The 16956-nt window shown below is 33.7% G+C and overlaps 2 protein-coding genes across 2 annotated transcripts in view; one reads left to right on the forward strand and one right to left on the reverse strand.

Annotated features, from left to right (window-relative positions):
* Positions 1 to 2243: 2243 nt before the first annotated feature.
* LOC126719258 (cation/calcium exchanger 5-like) lies at positions 2244 to 9155 on the forward strand. Its single transcript, XM_050421831.1, has 6 exons — positions 2244 to 2307; positions 3533 to 3738; positions 3820 to 4004; positions 7531 to 7614; positions 7668 to 7677; positions 8391 to 9155. The coding sequence occupies exons 1-6, from the start codon at positions 2244 to 2246 to the stop codon at positions 9153 to 9155; spliced, it is 1314 nt and encodes a 437-aa protein (XP_050277788.1).
* A 2271-nt stretch (positions 9156 to 11426) lies between these two features.
* The window catches only part of LOC126717086 (disease resistance protein RPV1-like), an 84078-nt gene continuing 78548 nt past the window's right edge, over positions 11427 to 16956 (reverse strand). Inside the window, exons 6-7 of the mRNA XM_050418302.1 lie at positions 13438 to 13735; positions 11427 to 12189 (exon numbers count right to left, since the gene is read on the reverse strand). Of these exons, the coding sequence (XP_050274259.1) occupies positions 13467 to 13735 (269 nt within the window). The 3' untranslated portion in view covers positions 11427 to 12189; positions 13438 to 13466. The remainder of the gene's footprint in view (positions 12190 to 13437; positions 13736 to 16956) is intronic.

A 16956-nucleotide genomic window follows, 5' to 3' on the forward strand; every position in this document is an offset into this window, starting at 1 on the left:
GGAAGATGTGAAAGGGGTTGCCAATATATGACTGAGAAAAGTAACCGACAAATTAGGAAGGTGAATTCAAGCAAGTGGAGATTTTGAAGAAGGGCTTGCTTTTGGTGTGGCACTGACATACTCTTCGAAATTTCAAGTGCCACATATTGATGCTTTATAGTTTTTAAGACCCTCTATTAAAAACAATTCAACTTAACGAATGCTAGTCCTTAACAAAAGCCCTTCTTTCTTTCTTTATTTTATTATTATTATTATTATTATTTTTTTTTTTTTTGAGAATAAATGGTAGATCAAAGTAATAGCAATAGATTTAGATATCCATAATCCTACAAAGTTCAAAGAAAGGTTTTCACGTTTTTAACTTCTCTAGAAAAGTACCAATCTTTTTTTTTTTTGGGAGAAAAGAAAAATAACAATTTTTAATCTTTAGAGAGGTCCACACATTTTTAACTTTTCTTGAAAAGTAGCTATTATTATTATTATTTTTTTTAAGAAAAGAAAAGAAAAGAAACTATATATTTTTAGTCTTTCAAGTTTCACCACTCCTTCAGTAATCAAAATTTATTCTTTTTCCTACAAAATCCTCACTTTTCCATTTCCTTGAGATTCCTCACTCACTCAGATATATTTTTCCCTGAGGTTGCCCAAAATCAATTCTGCTATACACGCCACAACAAAGAGGAAAAAGGAAAAGGGAATGTGTGAAATGTTCATCGATTTATTGTACATTAATACGCAGGCTAGAAAGCAAAAAATTAATTAAACATTGATCCTTTATTGTTGGGCATAAAGTTTTATGCTTTCTAACATGGACACGAATGTAAGTCCACCTTTATGGTTGAAAGATATAAGCGTACAAGACGTGGTATCAGAGGAGACTTTGATTTGATGCAGTCTTGATTTTACATTGCTGTATCATTGATTTTTTTGGTGTGAAACCGAGAATAACTCTTTGAACTTTCTTATTTTTATTTTTATTGATGTAAAATATTCTTTGAACTTTATTACAAGTTTTTTTTTTTTTTGGTAAACAACTTTATTACAAGTTACAACCATACCGGTCATTACGGTGTAACATTTCACGTTACAAAATCTACTCCTCAGTCCTCACGCGTAAACTGGGCCCTTATGAAAAATTCGTCCTTATAGTGAATTCATTTTCCGAGAACAGTAAACAATACAGCTTCTCAGTACTTTTTTTTTTTTTTTGCTGAATTCAGCTTCTCAGTACTTGGTCAATCGAACACTTTTCCTTATATTATTTTTTATAAAAATTTGGTGCCTTTCGAATTATTTTAAATCAATATGCCAAAAAAAAAAAAAATAGAATTAAACTTTGATTTTCTTTTTTTATTGTATAAAATTTTACAATAAATCTAAAGTTATAACATACTCGACAATTATTTAGATAACAAGTTATTAATAACGAATATAATAAAGTAGTAGGCCAATTTTCCTACCAACTCAACAGTTATTTGTTGTGAAAATTTTTGCCTATGTAGTCGTAGTAGCAATTAATAGCATTACTCATGATTTTATGCTTCTTAACATGGACATAAATAATTCCATTACTGTCATATATGTTGAAAGATATAAGCTGGCGTCTGCGTGCTACACATGTTTACCATAGTGTGGCGTTCTCAGTACTCTTTAGTAATAACTAAAGGAAAAAGGAACAAGAAAACTCTTTATCCAATGAGAAAAAATGGCATTTTCATTTTCCAAACAAAATAGTTATTCAACTCTCCACTTTTCTATTCTTTCAACCAAACACACATTAAAAAAAAATTAAATATTTTCTTTCCCCTTACTTTTTCATTCCCCAACAAAATTGACCTACTAACGTTTCCATGCCTCTTTCATTTAAGTTGCGTTTGGATTGGACTGATACGTCTGCGTCTGCATTTTTTTTTTTTTTTTTCCACGTGTTTTTCAGATTGCGGCTACTGTTCATCACTGTTCAATGAATAGTAGCTGCAAACTTTGACTTTTCAAACTTTTTTGGACCAATTAGTGCACATCATGTACTGTTTATGGACCCATAAATTTTACTTTTCAATAACTTTTTTATTACAAATGAGTTCCATGGTACTATTTACACATTTAAAAATTATTTCGCTATAATGTTTTTCAGTTTTCAGTTTTCAACTGTATCCAAACGGACCCTTAATCACCTTCTTTTTAGACTAATGTGTGAACCCATTTCCATGCATGCCCGAAAATTAATACTTCATCTTTGACTAATGGTTAGGGTCTCGTGTGGGGTTAGGCCATTTTTGTTCGACGAACTTGAGGATCCGCCAAAGGGTATATCCTGATATTTTGAATTCCATCATTTTTTTTTTTTTTTGAGGAACGAATTCCATCAAATTATTATTATTATTTTTTTTTATCTCATCAACATACACGTTTATATGTAAACACATAGGTAAGTATGTGTATATGTTTGTGTATTTTCAATTCGGTCAACGTACACATTTATGTTATTCAGCCAAAAAAGAAAAAGAAAAAAAATACACATTTATGTGTCTCGATTCCATTGAGCTTTAGATTTATGTGTCTAGCTATTTGCGTTAATATACTTATGTTTATGTGTTTATATATTACCCTCAATATATATATATATATGTTGTTGCGTGTTTATATTGATAAAAATACATAAACACACTACATATTGATGGAATACATGTGTGTGTTTTTATATTCTCGCCAATATAAATGTTTGTATGTTTATGTTTCATAATATATATTTACGTGCATATTCACGTATTTATCATTTCTTTGTGTGCAAACACGGATATTAACACACACACACACAAGTATATGAGTTGTACTTCTGAATGTGCTCTCCTTCTCCAAGCATTGATCGATATCTCTCCTCCGTTTTGCGTGTCCCGTAATACCTATCCTCCTCGTCCTTACTATTTTCACCCTGCCTCCTTTTCTTCAACAAACCCAATTCTCTTTCACGCATAACCCCGTTACCGTGTTTCACATTCACTCCACCTGTTTGTGTAACCAGCAATAAACCACAATGCAGGCAAACATACATACATAAGGGTACACTCCTCTAAACCAATAGTCCATCATACATAAAGTGCATAATTTGCACACTAAAATTGCAATCACAAGCATCAATCAAACAGGTCATTGCGATTTCAAGTAAAAAAATAATAATTATAAAATTAAAATTAAGAACAAAAAAGCCTAACTTGGCTGCCTCTGCTCTCATCCTGACTACTATTCCCATAATAATCAAAATCATCATCCTGTTGTGGAAGTTGAAAGTTCACCAAAGACTACAGCACAACCCAACACACAAATTCAAAAAAAAAAAAAAAAAAAAAAAAAAAAAAACCACAACAAAAAACAAAAACTTTAAGCCTAATATTACCAAACCCAAGATTCCAAAAACAGTGAAACATCAAGAAACCCCCAAAATTCTCCACTGAACAACACCAAATTAAATCTCAAACTTCAAAAGGAGGCAGTAATATCCGTGTTTGCACACAAAGAAATGATATTTACACAGATATCAAGACCACTTTCTCCATTGTAACTACCAAACTAACTACCAATGGTGCCCCTGATGTCTTCGCATCGGTCGCCGCGGTTCGAGGAGGCCAATACCGAACTGGGTTCGGAGCAATACTCTCTGCGGGGACCTTTGTCTCTGCTTTTGTTGTTGGTTTCCTAGCTATCTACGCCGCACCCTTTTCGTTGAACCCTGTGACTTTTGTGAGGGACGTGTTGTTTTATTTGGTGCCGGCATTGTTTTTGTTCTATGTGTATCTTAGTGCCGAGATTTTTTTGTGGCAGGCTGTTGGGTTTTATGTGTTTTTTGTTGGGATTGTGTTTTGGATGGATTTTGGATTGGGTGAAGGGAGGAGGAAGGTTGGGGCTGAGGTGGGTTTGGTTGGGGAAGGTGAGGTGGAGAAGGGTTTGGTTGAACAAGACTGCGAGATCGGAGAGTTTTCGAGGAATTTGGAGGAAGTGAAGCTGAGGTTCGGGTTCTGTTGAGCTTTTGGAATGGTACGTTTGAGATGAGACTTTGGCTGTGTTTGGTTGGGGTGATTTTAGGAGGGATGGAAAACATAGAGCGGAAAACTAAGTGGAAAACAGTGTTTTCCACTGTTTGGGAAAGAGAGGAAAATAGGGAGAGTGGAAAACCCGGGAGAAAATTTTCTCTCCCGGGCCCACAAATTTCGTCTCCCCAAATCGGGAGGAAAAGCTTGAGTGGAAAACTGATGAAGAAGACTTTGTCCATAATGCCCTCTGGAATCAAGCTTTAAAAAAAAAAAAAAAAAAAGTAAAGAAAGGAAAGAAACAGAGAGAGAGTGCTGGAGAATGTGAGCTGCACCTGTGGAAGCCTGGAACGTTCTTGAACGAGGAAGACAAAGCAAATAAAAGAAAGGGGATAGAGATATAAGGACAACGTGTGGAGAAAAAAAAAAAAAAAAAAACCAACCAGAGAGAGCAAACTGGAGAAAAAAAGAGAGAGAGTGCTGGAGTCTTTTTTATAGAAGAAAGTAGGAGTGCTGGAGACTTGAATGAGGGAGAAAAAGAAAAAAGATGGGGTGGGATAGAGATACAACGTGTGTGGAGGAGATAGCATAGAAAAAAAAAAGAAAAAAGAAAAGAAAAACGTAGGGATGAAATGAAAAGAGAGAAAAGAGAAATAATATAAAGAATAAAAATCCTATTTGAGAAATGTTACTACAATATTTTCACAATAAATTTCAAGTAACAGATTGTTATTAGTTAATGTTGGTGAGTAAAAAAATAATTTTAATAGTGGGTTCAAATTAAAACTAATAACAACTTTCCACATAAATTTTGTTGTGAAAGTATTGCGAAAAATGTTGTGGACGTAACACTTCTCATTGAAAAATATAATTGTTGGTAAATTTTATATTATTTAATAAGTACAAATAAATCTATTTCTTACCTATTATGTAACAAGGGTATAATAGTCAATTTATATAAACTGCATTTTCTATCCTCTCACTTTTCTTTTCAACCAAACAAAAGAGTTTTCCATCCTCCTACTTTTCCATCCTTCCAACCAAACACACACGAGGGAAAACTAAATATTTTCTATCCTCCCACTTTTCCATCCTCCCACTAATTTTCCATCCTCCCAATTTTCCACTCCTCCATCCAAACGGACCCTTTGTGTTTTTGTTGGAATGCTTTTAAAGTGTACTATGTGTGTACTGGTTTATTTGCCATGAGAATGAGCTCAATTTAGTAATCACGTGTCAATTGGAAAGTAGTTTTGGGGAATTAGATCGGATTTTATAATCTATATAGCTACATCATGACAAAGTTGATGCTAATTGTGTTTTATATTATTATTCATGTTATAGGCATTTCTTGTATCAATAAGAAAAGACTTGAACTTGAATTGGATTTTTGTTTTTGTTTTTGTTTTTTGGTTGTTAATCTTATAATTTGTTTACTTATGCCGCTGTTTAGTATGTTGCTTCCATAGTTCCATTAGGAAACCTCTTCAAGGTAGTCGTTTCATTTTTCTCCTCTTTTTAGTAGTTTGAGTGCAATAAGCAATTTATTTCTGTGTGTGTAATCTTGCGATACTATTAAAATAGAGAAAGAACTGTTTAACAGCTTGTTCAATTGATATACAAATGATTGAAAATGATATGAATCTTTTAGTCTCTCACTCGCAACTATTACACGTGTGTATACAGGGGCGTAGCCAGGAATTTTTACATGGGGGGCCCAATTCGAACCATGAAGTTTGAAATTGACGACGATGAGTATCATCATTGTATGGATAATCTATATTTTTAGGTTGATATGGACCTTCTTTGAGATAAGCTCGTTGAATTTCATCTTGTTTGTTGATAGGGAATTCACATATTTGTTTACGTGATCCTAGATCACGATCTATCTCTTCAGATTGAATTCTTGAACATTTAGAGGGGTCAGGGTGTTCATCAGGCATTGAAGTATCAACATTTGCTTCTACAGTCACATGTGTCCTAATTTCTGAATTGCTAACATCTTTTTTCTTAAAGAATGCATTAATTGTTTTTCGTTTGCTCATAATTCTTTTAGCTTTAAGAATATGACTCAAAAATTAACCTGAAAAGAAGTTTAAAAAATAAAATTTTAATTAGAAATTTTTACTTAGTTATATGGATGTTATTCATACTCAAGAAAAAACAAAATTTTCACTATAATTTAAACATACAACCCATTTTTAATACGACTTTAATTAATAATAACCCCTCAAACAAAAACAAAAATTAAACACACAAGTATTGGTACACAACACAAACCAAACAATTTAACAACACCCACAGCCACATGATATCTAACTAATCAAAAATAGGTAATAAATCAAAACAATTTTACCTTAGAAACTTTGTCTTCACAAAGTGCAAAGATGGGTCACCTGTGTGACAATGCCTATTGCCTCTGCCTGACTACCTCCAACTTTAGATCTTCCCTTCAAGACTCATCACAAACAATCTCCCCATGCCTTCAATCATGTATTTCTCTAAAAATCTATGAAAATATAAAGAGCATGTGAATATTTAAGTGTAGATAGTTGAGAAAATCAAAAAAAGACACTAAAAAGAGATGAATGTCTAATGCTTAAGAAAGAGAAGAAAACTCACCAGTCACCAAGTTTCAAAACTAAAGCTGATGAAGAAAGAAAAAATTGGTCAAGATTATTTATTTTTTATTTTTTATTTTTTTTTCCGGACTGTGAGTACATAGGATTGGAGTTTTGGGGGCTGGTAGGTAGGCAACGGTACCAATGCAAATGAAAGTGTATCAAAGAAGAGAAAACAAAAGAATAAGAAGTAAAGAAAGGGATTCCGTGGGTGAGTGGGTGGATTTTTTGAGATGAAGAGAAAATGAAGTTTTGTTTTTAGTGTTTGGACTTGAGTGGGCCAGCTTGTTTTTTTTGGAGTACATAAGGTGATAAGGCCTAAAACTAAAGCTGGGCTTGGGAGAATATTTGAGTCAGGCTTGGGAGAATAGTTGAGAATTGGGCATGGGGGGGCCGGTTGTCAAATATTGGGGGGGCCCAATTTTTTTTTCTACCTACTCTAATGGAATTTTTTTTTTTTTTTTTTTTTTTTTTTTTTTTTTTGCAGGGGCCGAGGCCCCCCCAAGCCACTACAATCTACATGGCTCCGCTCCTGTGTGTATACATACATATATAATTACATATGCATAAATAACAAATGACAATGATATATGTATTGGGATTGATTATCCGAACTAAATTCTACACCATTATATTAGAACATATAGGAGAGCATTTGTAATTCTCTTGAGCCAAAGTATGAATCATAGTGTAGAATTTTGGGTGTTCTATATATAAGGGTCATATAGAAAATGCAGTGTTGTTTTACTTATGGATTGACATAACATATGGTTAATTAAGGTATCTGGTGTGTAATGTAAATTCTAAAAGCTAGTTTTATAGATGGGGTAAAGAAGAATAAGAGTTTTATAGCTAGGATTTTTTGCTTGATGTTGGAATATTAGGCAGGCTCTGAGGAAAGAATACAGCTGTAAGGAGTTTTTTAGAAAGGTGTATGCTGATGTCCTAGATATACCAAACTTGATTGGGTAGATGGAAGGGGTGTTAATACTTAACATTATTGACACTGGTAATATTACAGGTGGGTAGCTGTCTCATAAACTGGATCATGGAGCAATATTAATCGGCATTGATGTTGATCCAATGGATCGAAACTATTGATTGCTATTGTATTTTTTGTGTACCGTCTGTTGGAAGTGTAGAATGACATTCTGTTAAATGTTGATAAATATCAATAAGCTAAATACATTAATGACTCTTGGATTTTTGTGTAATGTGTATGTCAATAATGATCAACGAAGCTAAATGCCTATTTAAGAGAGCTGATAGAGTAAGGTGTACTAGTTGAATAAAATTGAAGAAATGGTTTCTATGTGCTTGTTCAACATATTGGTCTTGAAATGTCATTGGGGTCTTCTGATCAGTAAGCTAGCTTACCTTTTCTTTGGTACTAATTTAGTTGCATGCCTGCTTTTGATATATGTGTACATGAACTTGTGATGATGTATAGACTAGATCAATCAGATGAAGGTCAACAAAGAAACACCAACAGTCTACCGAAAATGCCACTCTAAAATACCTGAATGAAAGAAGCGAAAAAGTGATAAAAGAAAATATTAGCAATTTGGAACTAGAAAAGTAGAACTGTAGGCATTATTATTACTTCTCTTCAACTCTCCTTGAATTGGGAGATACCATGAAAGTGTATGTTCAATTTCAAATTGTTTTATTTTACAGGAATCAATTGGAAGTAGATTTCTTCAATTTGTATTTACTTATTTTTTTATTTAAATTGTATATGCAGATCTCAAAAGCATGGCAACTTCCTGTCATGTTTCTATTAAAGCTCACTATTCGTCAAACCACACCTTCAGAATGGAGCAGGTTCTATGCATCAGCCAATATTGTTCTTTGCCCCTTAGCTCTTTTATATGCTTGCAATTCATTCATGCCATTTGATCATCCAACTGTTTTTCTCCTTCCACAAACCCATTTCCCTCTCTGGTTTATAATACTATTTGCTAGCTTCTCGCTTGCAGTGCTTCATTTCATAATAGAAAAAGAGCCCCCAAAAACTGAGCAGATACCTGTGCTGCTCATAGCGTTTGTCATGAGTGTGTTCTGGATATCCACTATTGCTGGGGAATTGCTGAACTGCCTTGAAGCACTTGGATCACTTCTTGAATTGCCACCAGCACTTCTTGGGCTCACAGTGCTTGCATGGGGAAATTTAGTGGGGGATCTAGTTGCCGATGTGGCAGTTGCCAAAACTGGTCAGCCTGCAATGGCCATGGCTGGCTTCTTTGCTGGGCCAATGTTTAACATGCTTGTTGGGCTTGGAACAGCTTTGGTGATACAAACTGCCGATGTTTATCCAAATGCTTTTGAGCTACATTTTCATTTGGGAATTGTGTCTGCATTTGTCTTCCTGTTACTGAGCTTGATGGGGTCTCTACTGGTGATTATTTGGTACAGATTCTGGGTGCCTAGGTTTTGGGGGTTTTGTCTTGTTGGTTTGTATATTCTTTTTATGGCCGTTAGCTTAATAATTGCCAAGTTTTCTGGGTGAATTGTCTGAGATATGACTGATAGAGTATGTCGATAAATGCCAACTAATGTGAGAGGATGCAGCTGCTACCTCTTGGGTATCTGCTTGGTAAACTAGGATTGCAGCTAAAGAGGAAGAATGGAAGGATTGAGTAGGCTGCAAATTGAAGATAGGTAGAGGTTATAGGTCGGATTAATTTTTTTAATTAATTTTTTTTCCACTGCATAGATTAGATGATTCTTTTTGCATTGACCACCTAATTTTTTTATGATTTATATCAGAATTATCCTTGTCCACTTGTAATATGAAAATATCTATGTATTAACTCGTTTGTCACATATATACCATTATTAATTGCAGTCACTTGCCTGTACCTTCATGCTCATCTGAACATGCCTTGGTTGGCTTTTCAAACTAGTCATTATTAGAGTTTCCCTACTGTGTTTATATTTACCATTTTTTTTTTTAAATCCTTTGTTTTTCTTTATCCTCTAAACTATGGACAACGGCAGCCATTAGCATCAACAAATGGTCCAAAAGTTTTCCTTGTACCAAAGAATGTTTATTTGGAGTGTGTTTTGGCCCCAACTTATTTGTTTTTTGCCTCTGTTTTTATTTTGGCCAAATAATCTAACTTTTAGATATTATTTTGAAATGAATTCGCTTTTAGGTTTTTTCTTTTATTACACATTTAATATAGTAAAAGTTATCAAAAACTATATCATTTTATAAACACTATGCAAATATGCTGTTTCCAAATGCACTCCTAAAATAAACCTGATAATTTTCTTAAATTTCGTAGCAACCTTCTTTTATGTCTTACAATAATATAGTGAAGGAATTTTAAAGAACTTCGACAAATTTCAAACACTTTGATAGGTACCAAAAAGTTGTGATAAACCCAACTGCTAGAGGTACTCAAAATTATACATCAGATAATTAATTAATATATATTTTTATAAATAATAATTATAAATATAATGAATTAACCTGCTTTCAAATGAGTAAGTAATTATTACTAATCAGTATTTGTGGCCAAATAGTTGCTGTGTGTGTGTTTTATATATATATATATATAAAAGTTTCTTTTTAGAGATAGTTTTAACTAATGAAATCTGATCCTGATAATTGTTTTTTATTATCAAACCAAGACATTAATTAGTTTTGATGTAGGCGGATATCGAACACCAGATCTCTTATTTGACTATAGTAGACTTTACGAGTTAAGTTAATTGGAGCTTACACAAATATTTAAATGCTGACTAGGTCGTTTTTTCAAAAGATTTGTGCCCTCGCAATGAAATTTCCAAGTTAAGAGGTTATTGACACTCTACCCTCTAAAATAAAACAAGCTTGACCATTGTTATACATCTTACAAATCTCCACACACTTGTGAAGATGATTTTTTACAATATGTAACTCATTTATGAATCTATATAATATCTAAAAGTTGAAGTGTAACATTTATTGTTGCTACGTTTTTATTGAGCCATATTAGTATAGCATTTTGGTCCATTTGGTTCATCTCAATCCATTTCGGTCCAGTTCAGTCTAATTTGGTCCACTTCAATCAATTTGGCTATGATATGTTACTCTTCAATCCATGATACTCCTCTTTTTTTTTTTTTTTTTTTTTTTTTGATATCCAATCCATGATACTCCTTAAATGTACAAAAACATGATAGAAATAGCATAAAAAAATAAAATAGATAAATATAACAGGAAAGCAACTAAGCCATGCTGTTCTATTTTATAAAATGATTGAAAAAATTATAATTAATAATTATAATTTATTAATATAATTTTTTGATAAATATAATTAATTAACTTGTTTTCAAATGAGTAAGTAATAATTAAACTAATTAGTATTTGTTGCCAAAAGGAGGTGACGAATATTTAGATGTTGACTAGGTCTTTTTTTTTTTTTTTAAGATTTGTGCCCTCTGAATGAAATTTCCAAGTTAAGTGGTTATTGACACATTGTCCTCTAAAATAAATTATGTAACTCATATTCTTAGAAAGTAAAAAATAAGGTACATTTTATTTTTAATCATTTATATATGAAAGAGATTATAGGCACAAGGGTGGATGGGTAAGATTAGACGTTTCTCAAAAAGAAAAAAGAAAAAAAAAAAATTGGACCTGGGTTATTGAAGAAAATGTAACTTGGTTCTCTATGATGTTGAAATAAATAGCAAGTAGGGCATTCTTAGGCTTAAATATAAAGTGAGAGATGTGTACTAATACAACTCATGATTCATTAACTCAAAATTGAAAATACTAATACGCATCTCCCACTTTATATCCTGCGTACTGGAACCTAAATTCATACTCATTTTCGTGACATGTTTGGGTGTCAATTTGTGGTTAGATTACAACTCTTACACATGGGAACGACACTAATACTTGGTGAAAATATACATTTGGGTGTAGCAATCACAAGCTGACACTGAGTATGCTGTGGATTTGGAGGTGAAATAGGCGTGTCCCTAGAAATTTTTTTCTCCGATAGCACAAAAGGAAATCTGGACCATACTAAGGCTCCAAATACTAATGGTCTACAAAATACAGAGGCCCGATCAGCCCAGCTTTAGCTGTTGCTAGGATCAATTCATTAACCAAAAAACTTATTGTGTATAAGCCTACAGAGTTCCATTGTTTCATGTCTTCCGATAGTATTGAATCTTTCCAGTTCACGAGTTGGTTTTCCTGCTATTATTTCACTTACCTGCTTGCCCTTGGTCAGGATTATCATACTAGTGAAACCTTGAGCTTTTGCTTGGTGAATAGCTTCCCTGGCAGCCAGCATTGTTGAGTGCTTTGGATTTGGGTCTTTACTGGAATGACACCCTTTAAAGTAAACACCTCTTTGTCCTCCCTGTATTATGCTAAGTATGCTATTCCTCCTCGTTCCAGCTTTTTCCTGCTATGGCCTTCTGTCAGTAGAAGAATCTGCTGGTCTTGCTGGATCTTCTTGGTCAATGGTCATTTTAGATTGGTATTGAGTCACTAAGTGATTCCTGTCTTCCCTGTTGATGTAGGCTCTCTGCTGTACCTGTCAATCAAAATGTTACAAGCCATTTAGTATTTCATGAGGGTTTGGTACCTTACCTTCAAATAGGGGTTGGTTTCTGCATTTCCATATTGTCCACAGAGTCATAGCAATGGTGCTGTCAAAGCTGGGGTTGAGGTTTTTATACTGCCTTTATGTTCTGCAGCCAATGTTCAAGCCAGTGATGGATAGAACTAGGCTGCAAAATATCTGATCTGAGATTGATACTTGAACCTAGCCACATTACTTTTGTAGATAGACATGTGAGGAATAAATGATCCAGGTGTTCCTCTTGAGACTGGCACAAGACACTTTTTCTGTTACTATGTTCCTTTTTTGTTAGCAAGATTTCACAGGCAATGCATATTGCAACAAATCAAATGATGACTTTCTTTCATTCTGCTTTTCCTTTGCATTAATGCCCTTCCATATTTGATTATGTGCCTGTTTTAGTTTAGATTAGGATCAATTAGATTAGTTTGGATTAGGATTAGTTTTATTAATAGCTTGTTGGATTAGATTTATTTTGAATTTAAATGTAATCTTTATCTTATAAAGTCACCATTTATATGGCTTTATGATGAATAATAAAGCAGGTTTGGAGTTTGGACTCCCTTGTAGTCCATATATCAATTAAAAGGTTTTGGTTCCTTGAAGCAACCAATAAAAAATTGGGTACACATCATATTTAGAGATGGACAAAGTTTAGCTACAAAATTGATTGTATCTTAAGGCTACAACCTTACTCAATATCTTTTTCTTGGAGGTGAATTTTTACAAATCCACCATTGGGTCACATTTTCTTCTTATATTCTCCATGCTTGCAAAATTTCTAGAAAATTAAAGATTAATAGTTAGATCATCAATAACTTGTTTAAATTGCAAGTTTTTGTAGTTTAATATTATACATAAAATATAATCTTATAGATCATATAGTAAATAATACCCGATTGACACAAAATTTGACACATGTATTAAGAGTGTAAAGAACATGCAATCTAGCGGTTAGATTTTTGAAATATGTAGTAATGTTAATGATATTGAGTAAGGTTGTAGTTTTAGGCTCAACCAATATTGTAGCTAAACTTTGTCATTTAGAGATTAGCGGAGAGATAGAGAAGTGACAAAGACATCTGAATATGCAAATGAAATAATACAACTACAGGAGACATACCTTTACATTAGACACACAAAAAAAATTGAACAAAACGATGCAGAAAAGAAATATTTCAAAAAATATCGTAAAAGTACCTTGACATATTTCCTCATTCAAATTTTGATCAAGCTGTTCTGATATCCCTGGTTGGACTGTCCAAATTCATTGAACACACTGAAGCCAATCCTGCTGAATATGTGCAACACACCTCCTTTGGACACTGGCAACTGGCTTGAGCTCCACACAAACATATGCAGCTCCTTGCTACTAAAGCCCTCTTTCTCTTGCGATTATTGTTGCTGAGTTTTCGTGCTTTTAGTAATAGTTGACGAGAAGTACTCCGAGTTGGGCACAGAGTATGGCATAATAGTCTGCGTAGGATGAAACTTGGACCTTGGAGATGAGACAGTTTGAGTTGTTGGTGCACAATTCTCTTTGAAATTCGGCGGCCTCTAGGTTGGACCTCTTTATAGTTGTCATGGAAGATACTAGAATTCTGAGGAGGAGGAGGAGAACAGCTGCATTCTACATGGACTCCCATCCTTTTAACAAAAGGAGTAGATTTTTTGGGTGCAAAAGGTGGGAAAAATATTTCACAAGACAGCTCAACTTGGTTTCGATAGCCTAGCTTCAAGTCTTGAAATTGCTTTTGCAATGAGCTTTGAGGTCTACAGAAAAACCAAAGATGGTCAAAGCTATTTTTGAATAAGATTCCTCTTTTGAATGTTCGTCTACTACCATTGATGGAAATGTCAACACGATAACAATAATCACTATAATCATCCTCCATTCCAAAAGCAAGACATAGACCAAATGTGGGAAATTCTGGACCAATCCAGAATGATATGGATTTTTCGACACTTTGATGGTTGAACCAATTTGGAATGTCATGTCCAGGTAGTATAATTTCATATTCATCATCTCCTTGGGATATTCTTCTAGATAACTATGGATCCATTGATATGTCGCTTCTGACACCTAAACATGATATATTTGGTGGAAGTCCTAAAATTTCTCCAAACTGCATTGAATTAGCAAATTCAAGGAATTACAACTTAGCAAATCTAGTCATGTATTTGTGAAGGTAACAAAATTGGTTTCTTGATAACTTTAAGAGAGAGACAGAGAGGGAGAGAGAGAAACCTAAAGGAATAATTTGCTTGATGATTGTGAATTCAGCGAGTAGCAGTTTGATGTAAGTACTTTTATTATACTTTGTGGAAGCCTTGGAATTTCTTGAAGTTCATTGCACCTTTCAATGAAAAGCATATGCAATCTCTCAAATTTGCCAAAGAATTTTGGAAGGGTAATAACATTGCTATCGGTGATGTATAAACTTTCCAATGAGAAGGGGCAAAAAGAAGTCAATATAAAATCTATTTCCGAGTGAATCTTAAAGAAATTAAGAGATAGATAATTCAAGCTCGGAAAAACATATTTGGGAAAGTATTCATTCTCGAGGTCCTTTGGAAATATGACATCTCCATAAAGAGAGAGCCTCTCAATATGTTGTAATTTATAAATGCTACTTGGAAGATGTACCAAATGGTTTCCGAGGAGTAAGCTCTTAAGTCCAATGAGATTCCCAAATGATGAAGGAAATTCACAAATACCACTTGAGTGCAGTGCTAACTTGCCTAAACATTTCATTTCTTGAGAAATATCCGGGAACTTCTTAAGGCTTGAGCAGCCAGTAAGAGTCAAAGATGCAAGAGATTTCATCATGAGACAACTTGGAAGAATTCGAAGTTTAGTGCAATTGCTGAGTTCCCATACTTCAAGCTTTTCAAGATGCCCGACAGAGTCATGAACCTCAATTAAATTCGTACAATACCTAAGATCCAATTCTTTTATGTTCGGGGCCTTTGATAGGTCAGGTAATTTCCTAATGTATTTACACCAACTGAAATTCACATATTTCAAGGTTTCGGACGAAAATATCTGTAGAAGAAAAAAAATATTAGAATATAGTTTTAAAAGGTAATAATTTATAAATATTATTAATAAAAATACCTTCTTGAATTTTTTCTCTAATCGACTGCCAGACATGTTGAGTGCAACCAATTTCTTAGGACAAAAATTGGTTGGCAATGAAGAAAATGGATATCCAGGCCAATCAAGAAATCTTAATTCATTGGGAAGATATTCAAGGTGTCCAGAGCTATGTAGATTACGAATTATAAGTAATCTGAGATTTTTCATCTTAAGAAATTGCTTCTTTAACTGCACCTTCATAGGTTTAGGTGAGCACAACATTATGCCTTGAATTTTATCTGACCCCTAGTTGGACAAAGCAACAAGTGAATCACATTACACAATAGAATTAAAAAAAAAATTATTAAAAGGAAAAATATGGAGAAGAAATTGACTACATCTACCATGTGAAGAAAATGGAGAAAGTGAATCAAAACAGATAATACCTCATTTTCAATTAGTAGGTCACGACCATCCTTATAAAACCATAGCCTGCTACGTTTTTTGGGCTTCCGTGGTGATTCTTGTCGAACAATTTCCCTACCCATTTGTTGTAGCAAGTCGTGCATCGACAATTTATTGTATTGATCAATAGTCACAAGACACTTATCAATAAGTTTTGGAATACCAGATACTGGGTATAAATCACAGGTTTCCAGTATATCCACAACATAATCCATGTAATGTCCATTGAAGAAACACGCAATATCGAGGAAAATATCCCTTTCAGTTTCGTCTAATCCTTCATAACTTATTTTCAATATTTTTTGAATATCTTTATTTGGAAAATTTTCATACTTATATAATGAATTTTTCCATTCGGGTATTTTTCTTCCATGCAAATCAGCACCCATTATTGTTAAAGCTAATGGAAGGCCTTTGGCATTACGTATTACTTGGTTTGCAAGTTCCAAATAATCTTCCTTGGGTTCGTTTCTCTTGAAAGCATATTGATTAAAGAGTTCAAAAGCTTCATGTTCATTTAAGCCCTTTACCTCATAGGTTGAAAGACCATTTCCAAAAGTATCTAGCAAGTGTTTATCTCTTGTTGTTATAATAATTCTACTTCCAGAAGCAAACCAATCACATCTTCCAAGCAAGTTTTCTATTTGGTCTAATTCATCCACACCATCAAGAATTACAAGAACCCTTTTGCCACAAAGACTTTCGTTTATCATGTTGATCCCTCTAAATATGCTGCCCACCTTCAAATTCTTATTCCCTAAGATATCAAAAAGAAGTGTCTCTTGCAGTTGGATTATGCCTTCATCTGTCTTTGACTTCTCTCTAATGTTCTCTAGAAAGCTTCTTCCATCAAAGAGATAAAAAATCCTATTATAAATAGCTTTTGCGATTGTGGTTTTACCGACTCCACCAAGGCCATAGATCCCTACCATGCGAACATCATTTGATTCTATATCTAAAAGTAATTCTATGGCCTTTGCTCGAGAATTTATTCCCACTGGATATTTAGCAACAAATAATGGCATACGATATAATTTTGAATTTGATACCTCTTCGACAATTCCTTGGATAAATTCGAATTCAGTACAACTGCAATTCATTGAAAATTAACAACAATGAGTTAGATTATAAACAGGAAATAAGAGTGTAAACTAAATTGAAGATGTTTAGTTTGT

This window comes from Quercus robur, chromosome 3 (assembly GCF_932294415.1).
Source record: "Quercus robur chromosome 3, dhQueRobu3.1, whole genome shotgun sequence".
NCBI lineage: Eukaryota > Viridiplantae > Streptophyta > Magnoliopsida > Fagales > Fagaceae > Quercus > Quercus robur.